The 19,730-nt window shown below is 39.9% G+C and overlaps 1 protein-coding gene across 1 annotated transcript; it reads right to left on the minus strand.

Moving 5' to 3' along the window:
* Positions 1 to 107: 107 nt before the first annotated feature.
* pck2 (phosphoenolpyruvate carboxykinase 2 (mitochondrial)) lies at positions 108 to 14,061 on the minus strand. The gene is made up of 11 exons (XM_037757453.1): positions 14,030 to 14,061; positions 6,620 to 6,832; positions 6,310 to 6,494; positions 5,417 to 5,487; positions 5,085 to 5,220; positions 4,789 to 4,976; positions 4,394 to 4,556; positions 4,089 to 4,304; positions 2,564 to 2,701; positions 1,706 to 1,801; positions 108 to 1,564 (listed from the first exon to the last, which is right to left on the minus strand). The coding sequence occupies exons 1-11, from the start codon at positions 14,059 to 14,061 to the stop codon at positions 1,095 to 1,097; spliced, it is 1,908 nt and encodes a 635-aa protein (XP_037613381.1). The 3' UTR covers positions 108 to 1,094.
* Positions 14,062 to 19,730: the final 5,669 nt, after the last annotated feature.

Below are 19,730 nucleotides of genomic sequence, written 5' to 3' on the forward strand. Positions count from 1 at the left end.
TTGTATTTTAATTACTTAAGAAAATAAACATGAGACACAGTTTCTGCATTTGAAGATATTTATTCATTGCACTGTAATAAAAACCATGAAATACAACTTCTAAAAAATACCTATTAATCTCAGTTGCATTTATTGGTCCAACATTTCACATAATTGTGTGTAAACATCACCTGAAATCAAACAAATTAATCACAAACATTACAAAAGTGGCAAGATGAATTATGCATAGTAATTCCCAATGGGAACCTACTACGGTGTTTTGGAGAAGTTAATGGACTTCTGATATATATATATATATATATCTATTTGAATATCAAGCTCAAAGGGCATTTCATGAGACTCAGTCAATGGTGTACTAAAAGATCTGGTACTAAAATTTATTGAAAAACATTTTATGAGTAAAAATGTTAAAACTTTATCTACTTTTTGTCAGAATTTTGCCAAAAAAAAAGATCTTTGGGCCTCAGCTTGTAAACATTGTATTGTTTAAAGTCTCAAAAGGCACCATGAGGCTATGTTGATTGTGCTTTAGTACCATGCCAGGTCTTGTGAGTGAATGGAGGTATCGACATTAGCTTCTCTACATAAGTTTGACGTCACAGAAATCTAACCTTCAAACATCCCTCCTACCACCAACCTCGCACCAGTCTCCATCAAGGTTACAGCATTAGTGTGAAGTCGTATCACAAGTTATTGCAGTGTAGATTATTAGCTTTTTATCTCTGATATTTAATTCTTAAAAGAAATCTCTTCATTAAAGAGAGAAGCAAGAGTCACTGGCTGTGTCTTCATGCAAACAGGAAGTTAACTACTAGCCAGCTTTTTATTCAACCTATGATTGAACAAATACATGTCTACCTTTTCTGAAAGGTTTTTTCTCAACATATAACATGGAGATCCCAAAATGTGGCTTCCATAAACCATCTTTGACTGCATTGTTTCTAAGCCACAGTGACCTGTCAGCATAAAACCCAAACTGTGTTCTCTGTGTATATAAACCCAGCCAGTGACTCTGATTGCACCCTAATGATCTGAATGCTGAGTCAACAGTGACTACCTCCCTGTTTCTGGATGAACTTCCTGTCAGTAGCGTTTTATTTGTGCACTCTGTCCTCCAGCGCCTTCAGCTCGGCCTCCACCTGAGCCGGCAGATCAGCTCCGACTTGCTGAGTGAAGTAGGCTCTCAGCTCCTTCGTCTCCTTCTGCCAGAAAGGCTTGGGCACGTCGAACAGGGCGCCCATATCCACGCTGCCGGTCAGGCCTTTAGTGTCGATGGCGCCGTCCTCCGGCAGCCAGCCGATGATGCTCTTCTTGGCCGCCTCGTCCTCCCTCTCCCGGCTGCAGCGCTTGAAGATCCACTCCAGCGCGCGGGCGTTTTCGCCGAAGCCTGGCCAGAGGAAGGCGCCGGTCGCGGGGTCCTTCCTGAACCAGTTGACGTGGAAGATCTTGGGCAGGTGGGTGGGGGCCTTTCGGTTCTGCATGCTCAGCCAGTGAGCGAGGTAGTCGCCAAAGTTGTAGCCGAAGAACGGCCGCATGGCAAAGGGGTCGTGCATAATCATCTTGCCTGAAGGATAAAGAATTGGCTTTAGTAATAGTCAGAATAACGTCCTTATCATCCCATTATCTTAAAACATCTCATCGCCAGAACAATTAATGTATTTACAGGAATTTAGACCACAGGGAGATCAGGTGTGTCAGTTTGTACCTTTGTGTTCAGCAGCTGCCGTGGCCTCAGACCTCATGGAGGCTCCAACAAAGACTCCGTGTTGCCAGTTGAAAGACTCGTAGACCAGAGGGACTCCTGAGAACAGCAACATTTTATCACGTTTAATGCACAGCTACTTGTGTGTGACGACTCAAACGTGTAATATGCTAAAGGGCAAGACAACACAATTTTACATAATGTTTCTAGGCTTCCTTTTCTGGTTGCAATGTAAGATAGACATGTAGAGGAAGTTAAAGGGGAACTACACCCATTTTCAAAATTCATACATATTATTCCCATGGTCTAAGACAGTCCAAAAAATATTAGTAAACATGAACAACTCTCTCCAAAATCCAAAACTAGAGTGCTATAACTCAAATTTGTGATGTCATTGGGTATAAAGTGTGGAGCTGCTCCATAGACAATGAAATGGAAGAGTAGTAGGAGTATATGGGAACATTTTCTGTTTCACAACCGACAACTCTATGATAGAATAAAGCTCATTTGGGTATAAAAAAGAAAACAAACATTCTGTGGATCCATGAAATCACTCTCCCATTCATTGTCTATGGAGCAGCTGCAGACTTTTTACCCTATGACATCACAAGTTTTACTTCTCTGATTTCTTGCTTTGAGAGAGAGCAGCTCATGTTCACAAATATGGATTGAACTTTACTAGGCCATGAAAATAACATATTAGAAATTTAGGTGGTGTTCCCCTTTAAGCTAATTTAGCTTACTTCCCTCTGTGACAGTCAAAGAAGACTAACAACTAAATGCTTCAAATGTGAAATGGTCAAATAAAGTCTGTGACTATTTGTAGAAAATCTCTCCATGTTGTGTGAGAGCAACACGAACCTTCCGGCCTCCTGCCACCGAAGATGATGGCGTCGATGGGAACGCCCTCCTCGCTCTCCCACCGGGGGTCAATGATGGGACACTGGGACGCCGGGGCACAGAAGCGGGAATTGGGGTGGGCACACTGGGTTGAGCTTCCTTTTGTACAAAGAGGAAACCAGAGTTTATTATATCTTCAGTGCTGTTCATGTTATTTAATGTCACAGTAATTAGTAATCTACATCTGAATATCATAGTTTATATCAGGGGTTCTCAACCATTTGGGTACTTAAGGCCCACTTTTGATTGTTAAAAAAATTCCGATGACCACTTCTCCAAATAAATGAGAAAAAAAACACAGCACGACAAAAAAGGAGAAAAATAAACTGGGCTGTAAATGTGTGTTCTGCCACTGTCAGCTATAATGACAAAATAAATATACGGCTTACCCTCACCTATCACTGCCTAACATTATGAATCCAGATTTAATGCATTCAGGGTCCTCACCACACGCTTTGGGAAATGGTAAATGGACTTGCATTTATATAGCGCTTTTCTAGTCTTCCGACCCCTCAAAGCACTTTACACTACATGTCAGTATTCACCCATTCATACACTGACGGCAGACGCTGCTAAGGTGCCAACTTTGCCCATCAGGATCTAATCTAAATACTCATCTCACACGCTATGCCTTCGGGAGCAATTTGGGGTTAAGTGTCTTGCTCAAGGACACATCGACATGTGCACAGCCGCCCTTGGTGCTTTTACTAGCGCAGGGTTGTCTCCCCCATCACTTTTTCATTTAAAAAAACAATCCATTTTGTATCCGAGGGAACGTTAGCTAGTTTACAGTGGCAAAACACGTTTGTCTCTACTTGTCCTGATGATGCGTCGTGATTGGTGTGGTGCTATTCAAACGTAACTGGTCATTGAAATTATGCTTTGTTTGAATTGCTATGTTTTGAGCACATTTAGATATAAAAATAACTGGCTTTGTAAATTAAAAAAATATATATATTCTTTTAATTTAATCTAACCATTTGGCAGTACCTCCACAGCCCACTACGTGGCGCTCTGAGGCCCACCAGTTGGCCCTGGCCCAGTGGTGGAGAATTGCTGGTTTATACTGTGTCTGGTCCCTCAATTTCCATAAATTGCTTTGCTCTGACATACCACTAGATGGCACTGTATACACTATGGCTGTTCATTTTACTCTTCATTTGTTAGTTTGATTTATCCAGGAAGTCTGTGATGAAAGAGATAGTAATATACAAGATGGCGTGTCAGTGACTAATTCTTAAAGTTGTGTATGAGGCCTGCTCTGTGTGGGGCCTATCAATAATCAGAACTTCTGATGTCTTTGTTGGCACAAAAACAACTGCATAATTCAAGCTAAAATTAAATCAGTAAAACTGCTGAGTATTCACTGATGTTCATTAGAAACTAAGTGGTAAAACCAATTCATCTCCTCCAGAACAGCTGAACTACCAGCAGGACTCTTTAGATTGATGTCTTTATAAAAGCCTGGGCGGTCCCGGCCGATTACCTTTCTGCCAGGTTTTTCCGTGCCAGTCTGTGAGTTTGACCCCGGCTGCGGGGGGGTCGAGGCCCTCCCACCACACTCCTCCGTCGCTGGTCTCTCCGACGTTGGTGAACACGGTGTTTTTGACGATGGTGGCCATGGCGTAGGGGTTGGTTTTGTCCGAGGTGCCGGGAGCTACGCCGAAGAAACCGTTCTCTGGGTTGATCGCTCTGAGCTTCCCTGCAGAGACAGATGGGAGGATTTACAACACCAACCTGTGGAGTAACAAAGTGATTTATATGAGTAGGAGACGTCCTCCTCCCTCTCACCTTGGCTGTCGAACTTCATCCACGCAATGTCGTCGCCCACGCACTCCACCTTCCAGCCTGGCAGAGTTGGTTTCATCATGGCCAAGTTGGTTTTACCACAGGCGCTGGGGAACGCCGCCGCGACGTAGCGCTTCACTCCCTGAGGGTTGGTAATACCCAGGATCTGAGGAGGAGAGAGAGAGTGGTGAATATCAATTCACTCAAACTGACAGAGCATCATGGCCAAACACTTTCGAAAGAACGACCATGCTTTATAGTAGTCAACAAATAAAACAGGAAATCCCTGACATTTTACAGCATGAATCTGGATTCCTCACAGAAATAAGACACTTTTAATGGAGAATAATGTGTGAAGCATGTGGCGCTGGCTTTAGGCAGCAACGTTCCACGCTCACCAGCATGTGCTCAGCCAGCCAGCCTTCATCCTTGGCGATGCGGGAGGCGATGCGGAGGGCGAAGCACTTCTTCCCCAGAAGAGAGTTTCCTCCATAGCCGCTGCCGAAGGACATGATCTGCCTGGTGTCTGGCAGGTGAGATATCAGCACCTTCTCTGGGTTACAGGGCCACGAGTTGACCAGAGGGGCTGGAGAGGAGACACAGAGGGGAAATACCAGAGAGGGAGGATTTGTAAGATCTTTTAACTTTTACAAAAGCATTAAAACAACTTGTTTCAGGTACTTAGAATTTCTACCTTTGAGGGGTAAAGGTCGTCCTAAAGAGTGCTGACAGCGGACGAACTCCGCTCCTTCGGCCAGTTTTTTCAGGACCGGAGAGCCCATGCGCGTCATGATCCCCATACTGGCCACGACGTAAGGTGAGTCCGTCACCTTCAAGCAGAGCAAAAATGTTTATCACCCTGATCTACAACCTGAAACACTCAGCGAGTAATAACCATAAAGTGCTACAGCAATTCATTAGAATACACCGCGTGATAGATTACTATAATAAATCATAGATATTTATAGGTGCAACACAGCTGGGTTATTGCTTTATTGCATTCTTTGAGAGGAGCACAGTCAGTACCTGGACACCATATTTAGTCAGAGAGGAGCCTACAGGACCCATACTGAAGGGAATCACATACATGGTCCGACCTACAGAGGGCACACAGAGAGGCATAAACACATTAATGCAGTTTATTTTTCACTACAGGCAAGATTTTTTCAATATTGACAAATGTTGAAAAGGTGGTTAGATAGAGCTCAAGAGTTCAGGGAGTGAATTTCCCATTCATTTACTCCTTAGGCACAAGACCGTGTACATAATTATCTTAAGAGTGAAGGAATTACTCATCCCGTAAACCACTGCCAATTGCGACTCGCCACCTCTGGAGTCTCCCGAAAAACAATATTTTTCCCAATAAAAAATTCACCAAAATTATGCAAAAGCATATTTTTCCAAACTAAGTGTTGTAGTACAACTATGAAGAGACCATTGATGTGTGAAGTAATTTTGATGGTACTACACTGTATAATAGTGAAGTTATGGAATATTTTTATAGCATCTCTTTTCGGCGTTGCACTTTGTAGACGGTCCCTGACCGCTTGTCTCACAGCCGGCTGTACATAGAGACCAGCTCGGAGGACGACTCGTTGTGATTAAGATGATGTTGCAGCTCGTTTTTTACCTTACTATGGTTAGAAAGAGCCGATGTTTGTGTTTTAACAATGTTTCGGTTATGAGTTATTGATCCATGAAGTTTGAATCTGTCAATATCTTTCCAACTTTACCGAAGCACATCATCTAGGGGAGCTCCGTACATCAGCAATGCGTGGACTGTCAGGAATGATTGGAAGAAGTGCTCTATGAAGTAACTTGAGGGCACAAATTAATAAAAATGTTCTCCTAGGGGTCTAGGGGGGCTCCGTACACATCTTCTGGCAACAAGGGACAAACATTTCCATCCAATAACGTACCTGCCATGCAGCCCGGGAAACGCTCCTGTCTGGCTTTCTGCCAGTCAGACTCGCTCATCCAGCTGCCCAGCTGGCTCTTCGCCCCTCCAGCAGGGATGGGGATGGTGTCCCTCTGGCTCTTGGTCACAATCACAGTCTTGCTTTCCACCCGAGCAACGTCCTTCGGGTCTGTACGCGCCAACCAACTGAAAAAAGAAGCAGGAATCTGAGCATGATGCAGAAGAACGTTGCCTTGAAGCAACACACCACCGAATGCATGTATTTGTGTGTGTGTGTGTGTGTGTGAGTGTACGGAATGTAAAGCCCTTACCAGTTCTCATATTTGGAGAGCTTCTTGACCATCCCGTCCCTCTCCAGACCTGCCAGGATGTTGGCCGCTTCCTCCGGCGTCCCCGTCACCACGTGCACACCGGCGGGCTTACATTCAGCCACCGCTCCCTTCACAAACTCGGCCACCGCCGGGGGCAGCGAGGGGATGGAGGCCAGGGACCGAACCCCGACACTTGCCCCAACGCCACCATGCCTGAAACACAACGGGCATATAAGTTATTCATTATTCTTTTGACCTTTTACTTGTGACCCAGGGACATTCCAACTAAACTGATACTCCTATACATGAAATATTACCTGCCATTCTTTGAGATGACAAGAGCATGAACAGCAGCATTTGTTGGACTTGTCATGTGCAGGATATCGGTGTTAGCAGTGCGACAGCCCTGTGATCCGTCATCTACGTAATGCTACAGCGGCCTGTGACCTCAACAGACCATGCTGTTCACTTCACTGTACATAGCATTGTTGAATTTATAGACAGACTTATCTTATCTAGATCTTATTTAATGACATTATCAAAGTAGGGAGATACATGAGTGCAGATTAACAGGATATAGTGCAGGGAGAGCGTCCTTATTGGCTCAAGGGAAGACACATTTAGTTTAGTGGGTTAAGACGAGTTCAGTCTCTTACGAGGTTAGTTTTGCTTCAGATATGACTTTTTTTGTCTCATTATCTTTGAGATTGTTCTGGTACTTTTTAAATTGTACAGTGTGTAGGTTTTGGAGGCATCTAGTGGTGTGGTTGCAGATTGCAACCAACTGGGTCCCCCTCCGCTCACTCCTCCCTTTCCAAGAATGTGCTAACGTGAACCGCCGAGTGCAAACCAGTGGTAACTCCGTTCACCTCACACGGAGGCCATCCACACCATAATAACACTACTTACTCACGTTACTACTATTTAATATTTATACCAATGGATACTGAGGAGTTGGAAGAGCACGACGAACACTTTTAACACAAGTTTAAATAAGGAGTTGGAGTTATCATGTGACAGCAGTGATAGAGAGATGCCTTTGTTGCAGATATTGGTGTAACCTGAGAGCCTTAAACTTCTCCACATAAAGAGAGGCATGCAGGGGGGTCGGCCTATTGTTTGTTAGTAGCATGATATTCACTAAACACAAGTCACTGAGAGGGCAGTAGCTATATATGCAAGCTGTTAAAACACAAGCCTGTGTGTGTGTGTGTGTGTGTGTGTGTGTATGTGCACGTCTCCTGCCTGTCTGTCCACAGCTACTGTTAGAAAACAAAGCACATACACACATCGTCTATTCTATTGTCTGTCTGTGGACAATGTGGATGACCCCAGATGACCTCTTTAAAAACGTGAAAAAAATATGACATTTAAATTCCTGTGTCCTCAAATGAGAAGCCCAGAGGAACTGCAGGAACTTCAACCGTAAATCAACCGCCATCAAAGGCTAATTTGACTGGGAATACAAATGACACCTTGTTGTTTCAAAGACAATGGGGTGAGGTCTTTCCGTCAAGTGCAGGCACGCGGCTCCCAATTGGCTGCACCGAGTGCGCCATTATGTGTAAATCACACGCACACAGACACGCACCTACTCGACACACAAGTAAATCTGGTTGGAGCGCGCGTACAAAGGGCATGAGTAGAACAGAGAGGCTCACGGTGAGAGAGACGATAACATGCAGCTCGACGGGGCAAAGAGCCGAGAGCAGACTAGTGCCAGCCTCAGGGTTCAAACTCCCTCCGAACAGGCGACCTGTACCGTGTTGATGTGGCAGCGATTAATCATGAACCACTGTGTGCTGAAAATGTATGCTCGACATATATAAATAAGAGATAATTATTACAATTTGAACAGCCACTGAATACTTAGAATTGACATTTCAAGAATTTTTGAATTTTCTTAAATATCTATGTTGAATTTTATAATCTTGACAATAATTTGGGGATGGCTGTAGATTAGGTCGTAGCCGTCATAGACGTCACCAGAGACGTCAACATCGCTTTTAGCCTGCAGTTTCAGGTCAATTTTCGTACTGTAGACTGTATTTTCTACCTGTTCACCCACCACAGTCCAGATGAGAGAAGATCTGAACGGATAAAAATATTCATCTTATTAACTTATTATTAGCAATTATACTGACAATTATTTTCATTGTCGATTAAGCTGTTGATTATTTTCTTGATTAATCGATTACTTGTTTGGTTTATAACGTGACAGAAAATGGTGAAAAATAGTCGATCAGTGTTTCCCAAAACCCAAGATGACGTCCTCAAATGTCTTGATTTGTCCACAACTCAAAAATATTCAGTTTACTGTCATAGAGGAGGAAAGACACATTTAAGAAGCTGGAATTAGAGAATTTTGACTTTTTTTTCTTAAAATATTACTAAAAAACGATTAATCGATTATCAAAATAGTTGGCGGATTACAGTAAAGTTTACAGTAAATATTCTCCATAAAAAATGCTATAATTGAACATCAGTCAAAGATAGGAAAGTAAAGCACTGTGCACTTTGTTGTGAAGATGGAAGAACAAAATTATCAGAAAGTGTCTGTACTACATTTCAAATGGCAATCCACCAAATAAGCACATTTAAACACTCTAATTTCTCTTTTTCTTAAAAGAAACACAGCTGATGTGTCTCAGTTTAGACTGTTTGATTACGATCTGAACAGATGAATGAATGAATTATTAGCTGAAAGTGAACTAAAAGAACAATAGCGTTACTGTATCATCCCAGCACCCTAGATTGACCTTTAGCCTCAGAAGACCAAAAAATAAAAGGCCCTGTGTCGGCCCTATATGTGACATTAGAGGAACCAGTCTCCTTAAATCAGTTCCAGAGAACTTTACTCTCTTCTCCCCCCGCAATAAATCAATTACCTATGCTTGCAATAATCCACCCTGTTATGCCACTAATTACTGTAATCATTCGGGTGGCGCTGAATATTATCTTCAATGTGATTAGGAAAGTAGATGAGTCGATCTGAATTTGAAATTAATAAACAGAATTGTTGATTATTTATTTGTTTGCAGAAGCACGGGACGGGCCGTGGCTGACTTGAGACAAAAGATAAAAGGATAAAAGCAGTGGGACGAGATTAGCAGCTTTGTTTCTCCTTCTTTGCATCAAAAAAGAAGCTTTTTCAGACTCTGGTGACCTTTGTTCCCAATTCCCCCCCACCCCCCGCAGGCATTTATCCTCTCATGCTTTTGTCTCTGCCACCCCGTCCCCCATACCTGATGAGGACAAGCATGCCTCCCATTTGATAACTTTAGCATCAGCTTTTAAGGAAACCTTTGAAATGCGACTGATCGGCAACATTGATAGAGGGAACATCATTCTCTATTTTTTTTAAGGGTGCAAAATAAGCCTGAAATAAAGGACGTCGTCCAGAGAGAGGTGGGGACGAGGAATGTCGAGGAACAGATAACCCTCATCTGGAATCCATTCCCCTGGCAGTCTCTAGCGACCAGCTGAGCAACTCTTCCTCCAAACATACCTCCAAGTCAGCAAGCCAATCCTCACACACCACAGCCAGACTACACCCAGCTACACTCCCCCCTCATACTGATCCTGGTCAATAGCCTCTTTGGGGCAGAGTCTAAACATGAAGCAGAGACAAGCCACAGTATCACTAAGAACATGCACACGTGCTGCATACATCACGCCATGATACAGCGAGTACCCGGGAGGAAGAAGAATACACGGAACATGCTCCATGAAATTCAGGCAAATAGAGGAGTGGTGAATGATGACTCCAGACATTAACTCTCAGGCAGAAATACAAACAAAAATGCACAGCAGCATGGGCCTCCTTGTCACTATCTCACATGTCCTACCATGGTGTCAGTCACTCGCTCACATGCATCCTTAATGAGAAAATAAAAGCAGACACACACACAATGCCATGGAGTGCTCACATTGACTCCAGGGTCCCTGTGTGATGGGGTGTTATCACAGAGCCTGGAGGGGGGGAAAGGTGTGAAGAGAAGGAATGCAGAAAGACAGGACAGGAGCCCTTTTTTCAAAATCAAATACAACTGTAGAGTGTTGTTTACCTGTAAACAGCCTACAAGTCTTTGCTCAATGTCATCTGATCTGAGATCAAGTCTGGCAAGTTTCTTGCAGCAGTCTGCTGCATAGCAAATGAATATTTAACAATGCAGCTGCTACAGGTCTTATCTCATTGTAGAAGTAGACATCATGTATTCAATTTTGTGTTAAAATGGGAGCCAATATTGTTTCGTAAGCTAATATATTAAGTGTCTGCTTCAGAAAAGTGGTGAACATTATTCCAAAGAGACCATTCGCTAAAGTAAACACCACCTAAATTAACAATTCCAATATTTTATTTCCATGGCCTAGGAGAGTTCAGTCAATATTTGTGAACATGAGCTACTCTCTCTCTCTCAAAGCCAGAAACCAGAGAAGTAAGTCTCACACTTGTGATGTCATTGGGTATAAAGTGTGGAGCTACTCCATATATAATAAATGGGCGACTGATTTTGTGGACCCACAGAATGTTTGTTCTTTTTTGTTTATACCCAAATGAGCTTTATTCTATTGTAGTGTTGCAAGTTGTGAAACAGAAAATGTACCCATATACTCCTACTACTCTTCCATTTCATTGTCCATGAAGCAGCTCCACACTTTATACCCTATGACACCACAAGTTTGAGTTTTGGCACTCTAGTTTTAGGATTTGGGAGAGAGTTGTTCATGTTTACTAATATTTTTGGACTGCCATGGGAATAACATGTATGAATTTTGGAAATGGGCACAGTTCCCCTTTAAATTACATTTAAATAGCAGATTATTTTGTTTTTTTTAGCCATTTTGTGCATTCTGAAGCACACGCTCTCTAAACATAGTACAAGCACAATGAAATGTGTTGTTCACAAAGCTAGAACACAATTTTATATCCATATTTTGGACTGACTTGGACCGTAGGAATAACATGTACGAATTTTGAAAATGGGCACAGTTGCCCTTTAAATTACATCTGAATAGCAGGTTGTTATTTTATTTTTTAGCCATTTTGTGCATTGTGAAGCACACACTCTCTAAAACTTGGTACAAGTACAATGAAATGTATGGTTCACAAAGCTGAAACACAATTTTATATCCATATTTTGGACTGACTTAGACCGCAGGAATAACATGTATGAATTTTGAAAATGGGCACAGTAGCCCTTTAAATTACATTTTGAATAGCAGATTGTTTTGGGGTTTTTTTTAGCCATTTTGTGCATCCTGAAGCACATACTCTCTAAACATAGTACAAGTACAATGAAATGTATTGTTCACAAAGTTAAAACACAATTATATATCCATATTTACGACTGTCTTGGACCGTAGGAATAACATGTATGAATTTTGAAAATGGGCACAGTTGCCCTTTAAATTACATTTAAATAGCAGATTGTTTTGGGGTTCTTTAGCCATTTTGTACATTCTGAAGCACATACTCTCTAAACATTAGCTTAACGACAATGAAATGTGTTGTTCACAAAGTTAAAACACGATTATATATCCATATTTTGGACTGTCTTGGACCGTAGGAATAACATGTATGAATTTTGAAAATGGGCACAGTTGCCCTTTAAATTACATTTAAATAGCAGATTGTTTTGGGGTTCTTTAGCCATTTTGTACATTCTGAAGCACATACTCTCTAAACATTAGCTTAACGACAATGAAATGTGTTGTTCACAAAGTTAAAACACGATTATATATCCATATTTTGGACTGTCTTGGACCGTAGGAATAACATGTATGAATTTTGAAAATGGGCACAGTTGCCCTTTAAATTACATTTCAATAGCAGGTTGTTATTTTATTTTTTAGCCATGTTGTGCATTGTGAAGCACACACTCTCTAAAACTTGGTACAAGTACAATGAAATGTATGGTTCACAAAGCTGAAACACAATTTTATATCCATATTTTGGACTGACTTAGACCGCAGGAATAACATGTATGAATTTTGAAAATGGGCACAGTAGCCCTTTAAATTACATTTTGAATAGCAGATTGTTTTGGGGGGTTTTTTAGCCATTTTGTGCATCCTGAAGCACATACTCTCTAAACATAGTACAAGTACAATGAAATGTATTGTTCACAAAGTTAAAACACAATTATATATCCATATTTACGACTGTCTTGGACCGTAGGAATAACATGTATGAATTTTGAAAATGGGCACAGTAGCCCTTTAAATTACATTTTGAATAGCAGATTGTTTTGGGGTTTTTTTTAGCCATTTTGTGCATCCTGAAGCACATACTCTCTAAACATAGTACAAGTACAATGAAATGTATTGTTCACAAAGTTAAAACACAATTATATATCCATATTTACGACTGTCTTGGACCGTAGGAATAACATGTATGAATTTTGAAAATGGGCACAGTTGCCCTTTAAATTACATTTAAATAGCAGATTGTTTTGGGGTTCTTTAGCCATTTTGTACATTCTGAAGCACATACTCTCTAAACATTAGCTTAACGACAATGAAATGTGTTGTTCACAAAGTTAAAACACGATTATATATCCATATTTTGGACTGTCTTGGACCGTAGGAATAACATGTATGAATTTTGAAAATGGGCACAGTTGCCCTTTAAATTACATTTCAATAGCAGGTTGTTATTTTATTTTTTAGCCATGTTGTGCATTGTGAAGCACACACTCTCTAAAACTTGGTACAAGTACAATGAAATGTATGGTTCACAAAGCTGAAACACAATTTTATATCCATATTTTGGACTGACTTAGACCGCAGGAATAACATGTATGAATTTTGAAAATGGGCACAGTAGCCCTTTAAATTACATTTTGAATAGCAGATTGTTTTGGGGGGTTTTTTAGCCATTTTGTGCATCCTGAAGCACATACTCTCTAAACATAGTACAAGTACAATGAAATGTATTGTTCACAAAGTTAAAACACAATTATATATCCATATTTACGACTGTCTTGGACCGTAGGAATAACATGTATGAATTTTGAAAATGGGCACAGTTGCCCTTTAAATTACATTTCAATAGCAGATTGTTTTGGGGTTCTTTAGCCATTTTGTACATTCTGAAGCACATACTCTCTAAACATCAGCTTAACGACAATGAAATGTGTTGTTCACAAAGTTAAAACACGATTATATATCCATATTTTGGACTGTCTTGGACCGTAGGAATAACATGTATGAATTTTGAAAATGGGCACAGTTGCCCTTTAAATTACATTTCAATAGCAGGTTGTTATTTTATTTTTTAGCCATGTTGTGCATTGTGAAGCACAAACTCTCTAAACATAGTACAATTACAATGAATTGCATCATTCACAAAGTTAAAAACATTTTAAATCCATAAAAAACAACACAATAAAGTCACAATAAACTCACCTTCGTATGACTCCCAGCAACAGGCACGACATGTTTTAGATGCAAAAAAATAAAATAAAACTATCTTATACAAAATAAAAAAAGTGCAAAAAAAGGCACATTTAAAGGTAGCTGCAGAGGTAAAGTGAGGATCAGAGCTGTTTGCAGCTCATATCTGATGATCTCTGAGGGGACCTTGCACTTTGCTCAACGTGGACATTCACACGAAGACACCTTTGATGTGAACCAGTGAACTGTGGACAGCATGAACACAGTGTACTGAGCAGTTCTCCGAGGGTCCCTAAACGCATCACTCTGCAGAGAGAAGTGACCGGCTCTCTGAGGAGGAGGAGCTCTACAAGTTAAATATAATTACTTCTTCGGGGGTTGTTTCCATATTGTTGTGTCCTCTCTCCTCCAAAACAACGGAGCTATACCGGCTTGTTGCCCCTCCCAAGTCAAACAAGTTTCCGCACCGCAGAACAACTAGAAACCAGCGTGGAGGAGGAACATCCGGAAGTACGAGACACATCCGGAAATAGATCTCACATGCTTGATAGTGTAGATGTGTGTTCACATGAAACTCCTCCTGAAGAGGTTTCAGGTTACAGACTAGTGCAACAACTCAAGTGTGTTACACCAGCCTATCTACTTTTACACTTCCTTGTTAAAGTGATCATGTTTTATTCAGCTACACAATGCAACAAGTGAGTATAAAATGCTCCAGGTTAGTTGTAAGTTGTACTTTTTTTTGTTTTGTTTTATTTATTTATTTATTTTTTTAACCTTTATTTAAAGGGACTGTTTGTAAGAATCAGAAATGCTTGTTAACAGCGACACTTGTGGCCGTTAAGTCAACGAAAGTCAGCGACGGGCTCATGCTTGTGCTCGCTCTACATAGACGTGAACGAGCATCGATCAAAACAGTGAGGCGACACAGGTCAGCTAAACAATTTCTTCCTTACAAAACAAAAAAACAATGAAAACAATGAATGTATGCAATATCTTTAATGTTTTTAAGTGAAATACTTCATGTTGGTTTTGTTTAATTTCTGTTGTTCTTTTATGTTTGGCACAGCTTTGTTTATGTTTTCGCTATGCTTCTTCTGTATGTAAATGTTTTTAATGTTTTCTGCTGTTATTATATATACTGTCATTTTGAAATAATAAAATAAAAATAAATCTACTTTTACACTTCCTTGTTAAAGTTATAATGTTTTATTCAGCAACAAGTGAGTATAAAATGGTCACGGTTAGTTGTAATCCATGAGAGGTCCTTTTTTTATGTTTTGATGATTGTTTCGATAAATCCTGCACAATCTATTTATGACAGTAAAGGTAAATCTGAACTGTTTTAGAATGATACGACAATACATACCCCTTAAAGCAGCTCAACTGTTTATGCATGCCATGATATTTTCACACTTGTCTTATTGTGTCACTGTATGGAGTCAGGCTTCACAGTCTCCTGTCAAACCTGTTGCATCGCTATATAAGCAAGCACTGAAAATACTGGATCAAAAGAAGATGAAATGGCACCACTGTATAATTCTGAAAAAGTATAAGCTGCTCAGGTTTGATAGTTTTATCAAGTTTTCTTTTATCAAATTGATTTTTAAATGTGTGAACAATCTTGCCCCGGCTGTAATTTGTCCATATGTCACCAAAATGAATACCAATAGAATAGCCACTAGGGGATCAACAAATGGTAACTGCAGAGTGGCACAGCGCAAAACTACCTTCGGTCAGTCATCTTTTATAGTAAGAGGAACACATTTCTGGAACGCCCAACCAATGGAAATAAAAATACAACCTGACCTGAAAACGTTTAATGAAAAGGTGAAACACTGGCTGAAACTAAACCAAACCTGTGATCACTGATTATTGATTGGGAACACACAGTACATATGTAAATTGATTGTAATGTACGATGTTGTATTATGTGATTTAGTGTAAGATGTGCTATTCTGTATTTTTTTTAAATTTATTTTCTTTTTCTTAAAAGCCTAACCAGGGACAAGGTCTGCAAATTAGCTATGGCTAGAAGTCCTATATACCTTGCATCGCTTGCACTTTAATCAAGTGTAACAATGCCTATATATTGTCCATGTCAAATAAACCAATAAATAAATAAATAAAAATGTTATTTATTCCCATTACTATTAGCCTATTATTGTTTATATATTTCTTATTATTACTGAAATAGACCACTGATGTAATGTTTGGTGTTCTGTACTGTTGTTTGTTTTGTGTTCAATAAAAAAGAAAAAAGAGGAGTTGCAATCTGTTTTCGGTGCATAATTTAAAGGGGCACTCCAGTCATTTAAAGTTGAGCTGTGGTTGCGTCTGAAATTCCATACTAACATGCTATTCAGTACGCTAAAACAGCATGTGAGATATTTTAGTATGTCCGAAACCTTAGTATAAAACCAATAGTAGGCAAATTGCATACTATTTCCAGTGAAATATTCCATTATGCAACGCTGGACACTACGCGGCATAAATATCCCAAAATACGATGGGTTAGTAACGACAACAGCTCTGTGACATCAATAACGCTTCAATTTAACTTTAAGTATAAGATTTCACTTTTCTAGGAGTGTATACTATATATATAGTGAATTAATTCAGACGTTGATTCTCACAAACCGTCGTTTTGGTCACATGAGGTTGGCATGGATTACCATGGTTACACGTCTCCAACCGGCAAGCAGGCTTTCAGGAAGTGACGACGTAAATTACTGCTCAGTGCTGTTTATTCACACATAAGTATGTTACACCATAGTACGCATATTGAGTATGTAGTACATAGTATGTGATTTTTGACAAAGTCAAAGTCTCATACATTCGTAATTAGGCCTACACTGCCATGTAGTACACTGTGCACACTATATGTACTTACTAGCGTAGAGCATGAATTTCGACCGGGTATAGTGTTGTCTCAAATTGCACGTGCACTGTTGTGCACTCACTGGAAGCTCGGTAGATCAGCTGGTGATCGTCAGCCACGGACATCACGCCGTCACATCGGCAGTAATTCAATTCAGACTGATAAATTAACCCAATAATGGCTTCTATTTTACTACAGTATAGTGGTACTAAAAAACATGTATAACTTAAATTTGTATAGTTTGGTGTTCATTTCAAAAAGCAAAGGTCAAAATTGAAGCAGCAGATGCCCGAGATAATTTAGACATTTAGTTCCTGGGATGGATCGAGCTCCATAAAGAAACGCTTGGAAGAAGATGGAAGCAGGGAAGGTAAAATAGTTGCCAGTTGATTTTCTGTCAATCGATTAATCAACTAATCGTTTCAGCTTTAGTGGATACAATAGCAAGAGGAATTTTTTAAAGAAGCAACCTGAAAAGAGACACAAAACAGTTTTTTTCATTAAGCAAAGAGCTGAAAATCTTCCCTTCCTCCACCTCCAAAAGAAACGTGAATCTCTGTGATTTTGGACATCGTGTTACATAATGTCTGAATACTGGAGCTCAAATTTCAAGCAGTTCCCTCTTGCTGCCATTAGAGGCTGTGAAGTTGCCCCCTGAAAGTTTATAGTTAACCATCTAGGAAAATAATGTAATTATCACTTTTACAACATTGATAAGCAGCTGCTGTGAGTGAAACAGTTCTGATTTTCAGTCATGAGCCAGCAGGAGGATTACACTTTATCTACTAACAATACTAACGTCTGGTTGTTAAAAATAGTGACTTTCTCTCTCTGGGAACTGGGGGAGGGGGTTACACACCCACACACACACACACACACACACACACACACATACTGTACGACCTGTGAACGAGACGGGAAGTAAAGGGGTGGGGGCTACTGTAGATATGAGATAAAGAGAGCTACAACATGTCTGGTTAAACTTCAGCCCTCTCATCTCATGTTCTCTGATAGGGCCTGCAGAGTCAGCAGACAACACACACACACCCACACACACAATGAATGAATGCATACGTGCTCTACAGCCACAACCGCAGTCCGCGGTTATGAAAGAGATCATTCAGAAATGCAGCAACTGGCAAAAACCTAAAAGAAGCCTCTAAGTGCTGTTATTTGATTTTACTGTACAGAGGTGTGACTTGTGGCTTTTACAAAATCGTATTTGTCCGTTAAAGGTCACACTTGCTGATCACACATATATAGCTATTTGACGTTAAGTCTCCTACTATTAAATTATTCCACCCTGGTTTTAAAGGCCAACAGCCACAATTAAACAGTCTAAAACAATCTAAATGACACAGAAACAAAGGACTTCATGCAACATAACACAATAAATACATTTATATTGGATAATATATCAATGATATGTTCTTCTGTTTGAGGTTCCTATCAATTATCTCAAAGTTCAAGTGCAGGTAGTTTATTTACGTCTAATATTGACCCTTAGTTTTATTAAAATGTATTTTTGTTACTCGGTTATGTGCTCAATTATTAGTTTTTACCTTTTTCATGGTCACAATTTTGGTCTCATTATTACAGCGATGCCAGCGTTTTTAAGGAAAGTTTCTTGAGTAAGTAATCGGTAGTTTAGGGCTGCAACTAACCATTATATTCATGGTCAATTAATCTGTCAATAATTTTCTCTAATAATCAATTAGTTGTTTGGTCTATAAGATCTCGGAAAATAGTAAAAAATGACAATCAGTGTTTCCCAAAGCCCAAGATGACGTCCTCAAATGTCTTGTGTTGTCCACAACGCAAAGATATTCAGTTTACTGTCATTGAGGAGTAAAGAAATCTGAAAATATTCACATTTTAGAAGCTGGAATTTTTTTCCTTAAAGAATTACTCTGACTAATCAGTTATCAAAATAGTTGGCGATTAATTTAATAGTAGACAACTAATCGATCAATCGTTGCAGCTCTAGTAGACTCAGAATCATCATTTCTCTGTCAATAATCTACTGATTAATCAAGCAAATGAATAATTAATGTTCAAGCCTGAGTGAATAGGTAATTATTCTGATTTCTCCATTGTCTGCAAGAAGACTGATTTGTGCGGTACACTGTATGGTTACCATTTAAAAGATGTTGGACGTATAAAGTTCACCAAAAATAATGTGGTTAAAGTACCAGGTGATTATTAAGTAGTCCTAAGACTACTATATATGATCAAATGCTGACTGTATGTGTCTCTGAATTTTTGTTTCCTCACCCAATGTGGCACATAATATATATAAAAAGAGTGTTAACATTTTCCCATCAGCTATTTTCAAAGGTCATATTAGCTATATTAGCAATTCTTAATCAGAGTGATATGCAATGCAAGCAGTTTCTAACGAGCTAGACTGTGGCTTTCTGCAACCATTTGGATCTTTCACAATGCATTGACTTAGTCAGAGAGTAACTGTGGAGGGGGATGTTGACGTCCTGCAGAAAGAAATAATTTACTGACGTGGTCACAAATCCTAAAGTTCTCTACCTCCTACCTCTACCCGCCCTACTTTTTTGTTCATACACGACCTTTGTCCGCAGTATTTCTCAACAGCCTCCCTGAACTCAACAACACACGGCACTGAGTTTTTTTAATCACTCACTCAAACCTTTGGATCCAACTTTGAAAAATGCCTCATGCCCGATGAGTGATGTGTTATTGTGTCTCAGTGTATGCTACTACACACTACAGATGTTCAGTTAATGATATTACAAAGATTTATGCAGCAGTAAAGCAAACAACCATCATATTATCACCTATTGATCAGCCAAGTGATTC

Source organism: Sebastes umbrosus, chromosome 21 (genome assembly GCF_015220745.1).
Source record: "Sebastes umbrosus isolate fSebUmb1 chromosome 21, fSebUmb1.pri, whole genome shotgun sequence".
In the NCBI taxonomy this organism is placed as follows: domain Eukaryota; kingdom Metazoa; phylum Chordata; class Actinopteri; order Perciformes; family Sebastidae; genus Sebastes; species Sebastes umbrosus.

Coding starts and splice junctions, on each gene's coding strand:
- pck2 (XM_037757453.1), bottom strand. CDS start 14,061: ATGTCGTGCCTGTTGCTGGGAGTCATACGAAG. Junction 6,495..6,619: donor CTCTCCAAATATGAGAACTG/GTAAGGGCTTTA, acceptor TTCTTTTTTCAG/TTGGTTGGCGCGTACAGACC. Junction 5,488..6,309: donor TTTCCCGGGCTGCATGGCAG/GTACGTTATTGG, acceptor TGCCCTCTGTAG/GTCGGACCATGTATGTGATT.